At 36.5% G+C, this 10,839-nt stretch overlaps 5 protein-coding genes across 5 annotated transcripts; 2 read left to right on the top strand and 3 right to left on the bottom strand.

Moving 5' to 3' along the window:
* Positions 1–105: 105 nt before the first annotated feature.
* Positions 106–3,387, bottom strand: RAD1 (ssDNA endodeoxyribonuclease RAD1; the record flags this gene model as incomplete). Its single annotated transcript, XM_003675562.1, has 1 exon — positions 106–3,387. One exon carries the CDS (start codon positions 3,385–3,387, stop codon positions 106–108), a length of 3,282 nt encoding a protein of 1,093 aa, XP_003675610.1.
* A 391-nt stretch (positions 3,388–3,778) lies between these two features.
* On the top strand, positions 3,779–5,770 carry MET12 (methylenetetrahydrofolate reductase (NAD(P)H) MET12; the record flags this gene model as incomplete). The annotated part of the gene is made up of 1 exon (XM_003675561.1): positions 3,779–5,770. One exon carries the CDS (start codon positions 3,779–3,781, stop codon positions 5,768–5,770), a length of 1,992 nt encoding a protein of 663 aa, XP_003675609.1.
* Positions 5,771–5,851: 81 nt separating this feature from the next.
* RMI1 (Rmi1p) lies at positions 5,852–6,568 on the bottom strand (the record flags this gene model as incomplete). Its single annotated transcript, XM_003675560.1, has 1 exon — positions 5,852–6,568. One exon carries the CDS (start codon positions 6,566–6,568, stop codon positions 5,852–5,854), a length of 717 nt encoding a protein of 238 aa, XP_003675608.1.
* A 1,350-nt stretch (positions 6,569–7,918) lies between these two features.
* Positions 7,919–9,196, top strand: SKS1 (putative serine/threonine protein kinase SKS1; the record flags this gene model as incomplete). Its single annotated transcript, XM_003675559.1, has 1 exon — positions 7,919–9,196. One exon carries the CDS (start codon positions 7,919–7,921, stop codon positions 9,194–9,196), a length of 1,278 nt encoding a protein of 425 aa, XP_003675607.1.
* A 313-nt stretch (positions 9,197–9,509) lies between these two features.
* Positions 9,510–10,706, bottom strand: ERG10 (acetyl-CoA C-acetyltransferase; the record flags this gene model as incomplete). The annotated part of the gene is made up of 1 exon (XM_003675558.1): positions 9,510–10,706. One exon carries the CDS (start codon positions 10,704–10,706, stop codon positions 9,510–9,512), a length of 1,197 nt encoding a protein of 398 aa, XP_003675606.1.
* Between the last annotated feature and the right edge of the window lie 133 nt (positions 10,707–10,839).

Below are 10,839 nucleotides of genomic sequence, written 5' to 3'. Positions count from 1 at the left end.
GACTTATAATCGTTGATGTTGATATAGATATGTTTTCCACCTAGATACAATACGGCTTCGTCCAGAAGTGATGATTATTATATATCTATAGTTGTCTAACTTGAATTATAAAAGTTCGTCAAGGTCAAGATCTTCATCTTCAAGACCATCTGCATCTACTGGGTCAACCTCTTCAGCACTATCCGTGGCGCCATCCTTTTCTCTTTCCATCAACTCTGCTTGGAAGAAACTATACAGTTTAGTGGACAGCGTTTCATCATCCAGGACGTTGTTGATCTCCTGTAACGGTAACTTTTGTAATTTTTCAAAGTTTCTAAATCGCTTACGAATATTAAAATAATCAATTTTGGATATTCCTGGAATATCTAATATTTTAGCAAATTTATTATTATTTGTCTCATTAGAAATTTTCTTCTTGGAGGTTTGTGTCTTTTTACTTCCAGTACCATATTGAATGGCCACACTCGGATCTGGTTGTTCTCTCCCGAGTTTCAATTCCAATAGGATATTAACTGTTTGCAGAGGTGAGGATGACCAAATGATTTTTAGAGTAGGGAATTTCATTACCAATTTTGATAGTTTGTTTTGAATTTCCTCTTGAGTCAACTTATTGGAGATTGGATGGGTAGTGGAGGATTCTTTATTTTTAAAATGTCTTTTTTCACTAAATGGCTCCAATGAGAATGATTGGCCTTCATCAAATTCTATCAGTAACGTTGGATATTTATAGTAACGTAACATTTTCTTACATTGTGAAACTAATCGATTGTTTTGCAATGAACCAATTAAATCTGAAATGGATTTTCTTTCAATACAAATGTCAGGAGTAATAATGTAATCACCGACTGTCAACATGCAAGGTAACACACGAACACCGTATCTAAATAGCAATCCCGGTAATGGTGCATTGAATTCACGTGTATCTACCACGATGATATCTTGGGTTACCTCCTGCAATCCCGCTTGACCACCAGCATTCCGTGTCCCACTTCTTTTCAGTTTATTCAATTTTGATTTTCTTTCAGCCAAATTTTTAAAATGTGATAAATCCTCTGTAGTCTCAAAATGTTGGGCAAGATTAGCATGCTCTCTAATTAGCTTAGTAAAAGCGTCTTTCTCTTTTTTAATTGCAGTCAGGTGGCTTTGTTCTTCTACACTTTCACCATAATACATAAAGTAAACTTTTGGTGCTAATTCTCTATGAATAGCACGATAAACTTCCACTCTTCTAATAACAGATAAATCAGGTTCAAACATAATAATATATGAAGGCATTATTTCTTCAAAAGTTGAATCATCATTAAGGTTACTGAATTTTTCTACAATTATTTGTTCATTACGGCTAATGTATTCAAAGTTTTTTACCCGTGCTTCCCAAAGTTCTTTTGTTACACCAGTATGTGCTGTTTTAAGATATAATTCCTCTGCAGCACTATCATCATCGTCATCCTCAGGTAGGTCAGCCTCTATATCAGGCACGCCGATATCGTCATCAACAAATTTATTCAGAATAGAATCAGATTTCAAGCTATCATCATCACCGATATGGGTTAGTTCCTCTTTTATATCATAGGAATCAATTTTACTTTCAATGTCATCGCCTGTCCCTGCTGTACGTAATCGTTCTACTGCTGCGACAGCGGCTGCTCCTCGAGTTCTCCTTCTTTTAGTTATTATTTCCTCCTTGGCAAAAGCTGCACTCACATTTAACTCATTTGGATTGGATACTGCAGGTCCTTTAGATCGTACCTCCTTTATAATTTTTCTTCTCTGATCTCTTAATGCTTTATAATGCTGCAACTTTCTCAACATAATTCTTCGAAGTCCGTTCTTTCTATCAGAACAGGCTAATACTCTTGTCAACTGAGCACATGTAGCTGAATCGGAACATGCAATTAAAGTCGTCCCTTGTGAATCTTTGGTCAATCTCTCATGTGCGATATCATCCAAAATGCTGATTAATTGTTCCCATTTAGGCATTTCCTCTAGGAAATAGTCACCATCGTTTATTATTCGTTTCTTGGCATACGATATAACTAACTGAGATTCATTTGCCATCAACCATGGCGATTCACTGTACTTTCTAGAAATAGATGGTTTATTAGCCTCTAAACTTAGTTGAATTTCTTCATAGAAATCAACAGCATCCGCGTTGATTAAGAGTTTTAGCAAATTCTTTAGATATCTTATATCCTTCGTCAGTTGCTTGGATTCGTATGAAATTCGATGCCAATTAGGAATCATTACAGAATCAATAGATTTAAGAAAGTTTATATCCAAGGCGTTATCAATATTCCACCACTCAAGAAATAACTCAGGGTTCTTTCTGTTCAATTCTGCAATACACTTTTTCAAACATTCCATTAGTCCAAATTGAATTTGTGACATCGAATTAGTCAATGATACTTTCACTTCGATGACAGAATTAGATACAGTATTCGGTAATTTGTTTAAACATGCTGAAACCTCTACTCGAAAACGAGGCCAAAGTAAGACATTTCTTAATCGAAGATCTCTCATCTTGCTTAATAAGGGTGAAAATTCCAAAGTGAATGATTCTGGAGATTCAGAAAATGCTTTGATAAACCCCCATTTATTTTTGGATCGATATATCTCTAAAATAAATGATACATTCGAATGATTTCTTAGGTCCTCTACATTTAATACAACCATACCAGTAACTCGACTAGGGTGTAGAATTCCCGATAATAAATCAACAATCAAGATTCTTGATGTAACACATATTATCCCACCTGATAGATACAATTTTCTCCTGTTTTCAACACTTAGAGAGTCCGCAGAGATTACACTAAACGGTCTATTGTAGGGTGACTCTTCGTCGATTATATATTCTTCATTTGTAGCATCCCCATTGTCATCGCCTTCATTTTCCATAGAAAGCCAAGAAAGTTCCTGTAACTCTTCCTGTATACGTTGATTATCACGGGGTCTTGCATTAAGTACTAATACCAAAGATCTCTTCAACTGATCATTCAGTTTTGTCGGTGTCGCCAGAATTTGTAGCAAATTTGCCACAATACTGGCCATTCCTAACCCTTTACCCATAATTACAAGCGGATCATCGGTAATTAGAGCACTTTCTACCACTTGTTGTTGGAATAGTAGCGGTAAGTTTAGTTGAATACTGACCGCTCTAATGTCATCCAGATTTGGTTTAAAATCTTGACCGTCCTCAGGAATGTTTGGTATTAAAGGGTATAACGGAGCTTCTTCTTCCTCTTCTTGTTTTCGTTGAATTTCATCATTAGAAGAAGTATTCTTTTGTTGTAAATCTTTTATCCTCTCTTCATCCGCCTCCACTTGCCTTGAAAGTTCTAATTGTAACTCTTCATCTTCCGAATCCTCTTGAACAAATAATTGTGACATGTGTTGTTTCTCACTCTGATATGTTTGGTGTACCTCGTAAAGATTGAAACGTCTCGATAGTCTCTTTAGCAAGAAGTTTTCCTCTTGGAAATTGTTAAGTTGGAGCTTGCAAATTCAGGACTGAAAAGCAACTATGGCATAAAAATGTAAGAGTAAAATACCAAACAGTATAAAAATGGAGCTAGTTTGATAAGTATATTGTAACTATGGCAGATTGTCTTTGTTTGAAGGGTTTCCCTTGTGATATTCAGATTTCTATGCTAATCTTGAAAAATCACCGACGTCGCTGAAAAATTCATTTAGTTGAGTGAGAAAATTTTGACATTATTGACATGAAGTAGTAGCTAAGAGGAGTAATTGTAAAGTGCAAGGGACCAAGATAAGTAAAACCATGTCTATTAGACAAATATATGCCACACGAAACGAGCCAAGTGTCTCTTTGGAGTTCTTTCCTCCCAAGACGGAATCTGGGACCAGAAACTTGATGGAGCGTATGGGTCGTATGTCCGCATTAGATCCTCTTTTCATTACGGTGACTTGGGGAGCAGGTGGTACGACTGCCGACAAGACAATGGAATTAGCAGTTTTAGCATCTAAGGAATTGCATCTACCCGTTTGTTTGCATTTAACTTGCACGAATATGGAAAGGCATATTATTGACGATGCCCTAGAAAAATGTTTGAACAATGGCATACAAAATATCTTAGCTTTGAGAGGGGATCCACCTGTTGGTGAAGACTGGACAGAGAACGATGCTGATACGGGGTCCGGATTCAATCATGCAGTCGATTTAGTGAAATATATCAGACAACAATATGGAGATAGATTTTGTATCGGTGTTGCCGCCTATCCAGAAGGTCATTACCAAAGTGATGTAGATGGTGTTGTACAAGATCCTATTAGAGATTTGGCATATTTGAAGGAGAAAGTGGAAGCAGGTGCTGATTTTGTAATTACTCAATTATTTTATGACGTGGAAAAATTTATTAAGTTTGAGCAAATGTTTAGAGATATTATTTCCAATGATCTTCCGTTAATTCCTGGATTGATGCCAATAAATTCGTATTCATTATTCCAAAGAGCCGCAAAATTATCGCATGCATCTATTCCACAACAAATATTGAATAAATTTCCATTGGAAATTCAAGCCGATGATCATATGGTTAAATCTATCGGTGTGGAAATTATAATTGATATCATAGAAGAAATTTATAGAAGAACTTCTGGAAGAGTTAAATGCTTCCATTTTTACACACTAAATTTGGAGAAAGCTATAGCGCAAATAGTTTCTCAATCCCCCCTTTTAAGTCATATTTTAGAGGAAACTGAATCTAAAGAAAATAATGATGCAGCTTTTGTTACACCACAGGATAATGAGTTAATTGAGCCTGATGAAGATGGTGATATTGTTTTAGATGATGCTGATATGGATGATTTCCATGAAGGCAAGAAAAGGAGGAGACATTCCAGTAATGTATCTGCAGAATTTATGCTTAACCGTGCCTTAGTAACGCAAAGAGGAAGTAGTGGATTATCTGATCGATTGTTAGACCAAAACAATAGTGGAAATATGCCCTCCAAGAAATTTGTCATTTCCATTTCAAAAGGGTCTGGTGCCCTAGGTCGTGATGCTACGTGGGATGAATTTCCCAACGGTAGATTTGGTGATTCTAGATCACCTGCTTATGGTGAAATAGATGGTTATGGTCCTACCATTAAAGTCAGTAGTAAGAAGGCTTACGAACTTTGGGGACAGCCCACATCAATGAAAGATTTGAAGAGTATATTCATAAAATATTTGGAAGGCTCCATAGACGCATTACCATGGTGTGATCTTGGTCTTTCGGCAGAAACTGGTTTAATCCAGGAAGAACTAATTCAATTAAATTATAGAGGATATCTTACGTTAGCATCACAACCATCTACTAATGGTTCATCTAGTACGGATAAGATATTTGGATGGGGTCCTAAGAAGGGGTTAGTATATCAAAAAGCATTTGTAGAGATGTTTATTCCTAAGCAACAATGGGAAAATGTATTAAAACCAAAGATCAAACAATATGGTATTGGTAAATTCAGTTATTATGCTGGTGATGCAACAGGGACGTTTGATACCAATTTAGAACCCAAGAGTTCCAATGTTGTCACGTGGGGTGTATTCCCTAATAGTCAAGTGATCCAAACAACAATCATTGAAGAAGAATCATTCAAAGCTTGGAGAGATGAAGCATTTAGTATATGGTCAGAATGGGCCAAATTATTCCCTAGGAATACACCAACGAACCTATTTTTAAGACAAGTATATTCAGATTACTGCCTTGTATCCATTGTACACCATGATTTTGTCGAACCTGATGAACTATGGGAAGTATTATTTGATTAACTAGTAATGACAACTTAGTATACTATAATTTAGTTTACTTATAGTTACATAATGCAGATCTAGATATGATGACTTAATATATTAATTAGGTGGAACTTTCCGTTTCCTTTTATTCTTAGCACTATTTGTTGTGTTTTCCCTTTCTCTTTCGAGTTTTGCCTCTAAATACTCACACGTTTTATAGTCTCTATTTTCATTCCATATCTTGTTGATACCTCCGAGGAAAATGACATTTGAATCCTGCAATAAGAATACCCCCTTATTAAAAATTGTGCCTGGTTTAATTATTATTTTTGCACCTAGTAAACATGAACTCCATGGTAATACTGTGGTATTTACACCAAAGAACACATCCCCGTTTTTATTTTGTAATGTAAACTTAAACACTGTTTTCGCATTGTTTGCCAATCTAGAAGAGGTAGCGTTTGTTGTATTATCATTATCTTCATCCACATCAACTTGATTAACCATCTTATATTTTGGCGGCGCTTTCTTCCCTGATCGAAGTGTATCCACTTTTTGATTCTTGGGGTCCAGTTTAGTCTTAATTTCATCTACTTGATTTAATTTCGATTTTGAAATATTTTCCACCATAAGTACTTGGAATAGCAATTCTCTATCCACTTTGCATAGCTTCTGTTCAACCATTGAACTCATAGCCACATTTGAAAACCAACCTTCATCTTTATACGCCTTTATTACCAATTGTTCTCTTGACCCCAACGATGAGAGGTTTGATGGAAAGGGTATGTCCTGTGTTATATCCTGAGAGAGGATGGATGATAAGTATGAAGCCATTAAGGAGCTGTATGTATGAGTTCTTTTATGGTTTTGATTCTTTAAGTTATTCGAGAACAAATTTTGTTTTCAAAATTCAATCAAATTTCAGTAGTCAAAAAACTTCGCATAAAAGTTTGTAGCATTTATTAGTGCAATAGAGTGTTTCATATTGATGGTTTAAACAATTTGTTGCTATCTTAAGCACCATTAAACATTCTATTTATCTTTAGCTTTTATTTTTTTTTCTAGGGATATTAAGAATGGACAATTATTTTAAATAATATATTATAAAATTCTTTAAATTAAATAAACAAAAAAAGGAAAATTTTTATGTCTTTCTAACTTGAAGTAACAAAAAAATTCAATTTGTTTACGCTTTCTTGAAAGGATAGAATTGATAGGTTTTAATTCGTTAACTTTTACAAACTTTAAGTAAGGTAAGTTAATCGGCAAGACTTTGGGTACTATAACCTGTGAAAATCACTTTAGTTCCCTTTACAACAATATTCCCCTACCAAAATCTACTTTTAACATGGTGTTGATGAGAGAATAAATAAACAAAAAATACTTTCCCTTGACAGCCTGTCACTGTTTCATAATTCACTCAACCAAACAAGGAGTTCAATAAGTACGTACGTACGAGTGAAACGTTAATCAAACATCATACTCGACGCAAGAGACGCATACATCAAAGCGAGAAACAACCCGCCTCAATACATACATGATGAAGGAAACTGGATTATGGTGATGGTTTAAGGGGTTGTTCCAAGCAATTTCGGAATTCGGAGATGTATCAACCGAAACTCCCATTCTGTCTCTTGTTATACTAGACACAAATCCCATCTTGGATCAAATGTGCTGGGCAACAATCGTCCGGAAAAACCACCCACGTGGTTACGTAAGTGGAAAGGGTGGGATTTCTCGAGAAAAAAGGCAACCACAAGGAGTTGCACGGCGGTTTCTGGGCGTTTGGCAACCGGGCTTTACCACCTGTCCGGTTGTTTTAAAAAAAACGCGTGCTCGGAAAAACCGCCAACCTCCGCCCTGCGGATTTTTCTGGGCGATTGTTCCGCGGTCCCCTCTTTCTGCCCGCCGGAAAAACTTCAGGGGGCTTGCAGGAAAAAAGAAAGGGCCACTATTTATCCACGTAATTGACTGCCTTTGCGTCTTTTAATTGACGTGACGCACGTTTAGATAATCCGAGTGCGAGTGTTCTGGAAAAAACAGGACTTTCGGATTCCTATTTAAAAGAATAGCACTTTGAATTCTTTCCTTCTTTCCATTCCTAGATATGGACTGTCCCGCCTCCCTCTAACACCTCACTCTTTCAGTCAGTCAGTGAAATAACGGAAAGCATACACAATAATAATGCTAACTAACTGTAAAATAAACAACTTCAAAATAAACGCCCAGATAGGATCTGGTGCGTTTGGATTGGTGTTTCACACTTTTGACACCATAACACACCGTGAATATGCTATAAAGGCTGTGATGAAAAAATCTCAGCAATCCAATAACAGTGATAACGTGGATCCTTCCATCAAGAAGAGTACGATACTGGAAACTCAACTATATCACTTCTTTAAGACATACCAAGATACACTATATCTACCTTCTGTGGACTTGGATTCTATTAGCAATCTAACGGATAAACAACTGGAGAGTATCCCACATTATAGGGAGATCGCTCTTCATTTGAAAGTTCATTACCACTCAAATATCGTTACTATTCATCAAGTTTTAGAATCACCAATCGCCACTTTCATCGTCATGGACTATTACCCAATCGATTTATTCACCTCCATCGTGGATTGCAAACATTTCACTGAAGATGGGTTGCTTATCAAAAAGGTATTCCTACAACTTTGTTCTGCCTTGAACTATTGTCATGAACGAGGCATATACCATTGTGATATTAAACCAGAAAATATCCTCCTAGATATGTTCGATAATATATATCTATGTGATTTTGGTTTGGCTACCACTTCTCCATATTTGGCCCCAAATACATGCGTAGGCAGCTCATATTATATGGCTCCAGAGAGAGTCTTATGTAAGGACTATGATAATGAATCTAAATTCCCTACAACCACCGGTGATATATGGTCCCTAGGTATCATCTTGATTAACTTAACATGTGTTAGAAACCCATGGTTGAAAGCTCATCAAGTGGAAGATAATACATTCCGTCATTTTGTGGAGGACTCCACTGTATTACAAAAACTTCTACCAATTTCAAACGACTTATATTTTCTATTGAGTAGAATTTTGAGAATGAACCCCTTTGAAAGGATAAACTTGAACGATTTGATGAAGGAAGTGGAAGATATTATTTCCTTCACATTGGAAGGTTCATTAGCAAACGTGCCTAGAATTTCAAATAATAACATCACTGATAAGATGATCAATCCACTATCCTTAAAAGCTTTATTAAATAATTATAATGACGAACTCTCTGAAGAAGATTCAAACGACCAATACACAAGAAGTTCCATAAGATCCTTTAGCTCATCTCCGGAAGATACACCATATCATTCAGGTGCCGATGATTCGATACCGTCATCCCAATCCAAATCATTGTATCTTCAACCAAATCTATCTAGCACAACAGCATACTCCACAGGTGGATGGCTGCCTGCCTATTAAACAAAAAAATAAATAAAATAGGCTTTTTATTTATCTCCCCATCCCTTACTGATACCTTTTGCATTAACATTCTTTTTTCTATTAACGACAATCATTAACGAATATATCTTTGGTTCTAATAATAACTAATTAACTACAATCATAGAAATCATGAACCAATTACCTTATATTGTATTTAAACTCATATACATTTTACATATCCTATGCCTAATTTATTCCTTTTTTACTTGAAATCATTCTTTTGTTATTTCAATATAATTAATTAATTTATACAATGAATAGCTAACCTTATGCACAAAAGCAAACCTCCTTCCTATAGTCTTTCAATGACAATGGAAGAGGCACCACCACCACCATTACAGATAGCAGCAACACCAAGCTTACCCTTTTCTTGACGTAATATAGATAGCAAAGTAACTACAATTCTAGCACCTGAACAACCAAGAGGATGACCAATGGCAACTGCACCACCATAAACATTAACTTTAGCTGGATTTAACTTTAGAATCTTTGTATTAGCAATTCCTACAACGGAGAAAGCCTCATTAAATTCAAAGAAATCAACGGATTGTATATCGGAAATACCTGCATGCTTTAATGCCTTTGGAACAGCTAATGAAGGAGACCATGTAAAATCAGCAGGATGTTGAGCGGCTTCACCCCAACCCCTAATGACAGCCAAGGGTGTCAACTTCAACTCTTGTAACTTTCTTTCAGATACTAGAATGACTGCAGCAGCACCATCGTTAATTGGAGATGCATTTGGTGCGGTGACAGTACCATTTTCTCTTTGGAAAACTGTTCTAGCTGCTCTTAATTTTTCCACGTTTAATTTACTTGGTTCTTCATCTTTAGTAACCTCAGTGTCAGGTTTCCCTCTAAATCCCTTGATGGTCACTGGCACTATCTCGCTAGAAAATTTCCCGTCATTTTGTGCAGCTTGTGCTTTTTGATATGAATCGATGGCAAATTGGTCTTGTTCTTCACGAGAGACATTATGATCCTTAGCACATTTTTCAGCATGGACACCCATAGCCAAACCATCATAGGCATCATTTAAACCATCCCTTTGGACCCCATCCACAAGAGTTGTTTCACCGAATCTGGCCCCAGATCTAGCGGCAGGCATATAATAAGGTGTGTTAGTCATGGATTCACAACCACCAGCAATAACAACATCAGCATTCCCACATTTAATTGTTTGAGCGGCTAAGATGATAGATTTCATAGCTGAGGCACACACTTTATTCACAGTAGTAGCCACAATGCTGTTGTTTAACCCTGCAGCAAGTGCCACCTGTCTTGCAGGTGCTTGACCTAGATTGGCAGAAAGCACATTACCGAAAATAATTTCATCATAGTCGGAATCTGGATTCAATTGAGGGACCTGTTCCATAGCACCTTTCAAAGCGATGGCACCCAAGTCAATGGCTGTCTTGGAGGCCAATGAACCTTGGAAGGACCCGATCGGAGTTCTCTTTGCTGAAACAATGTAAACGTTATTAGACATCTTTTGGTTGGATTTTCTTGACTATACTCTGTTATCACTTAGACAATTGACAGTGAACTTGGGTATGATTCTTAAATACTTATAACTCCACCGCCGCCACCATCGCGTGTGCTAAATGTATTTTACGAGAAGT

This window comes from Naumovozyma castellii, chromosome 3, assembly GCF_000237345.1.
Source record: "Naumovozyma castellii chromosome 3, complete genome".
NCBI lineage: Eukaryota > Fungi > Ascomycota > Saccharomycetes > Saccharomycetales > Saccharomycetaceae > Naumovozyma > Naumovozyma castellii.
Note: the sequence above shows the minus strand (reverse complement) of the source record. Positions and strands in the feature narration are given on the sequence as shown.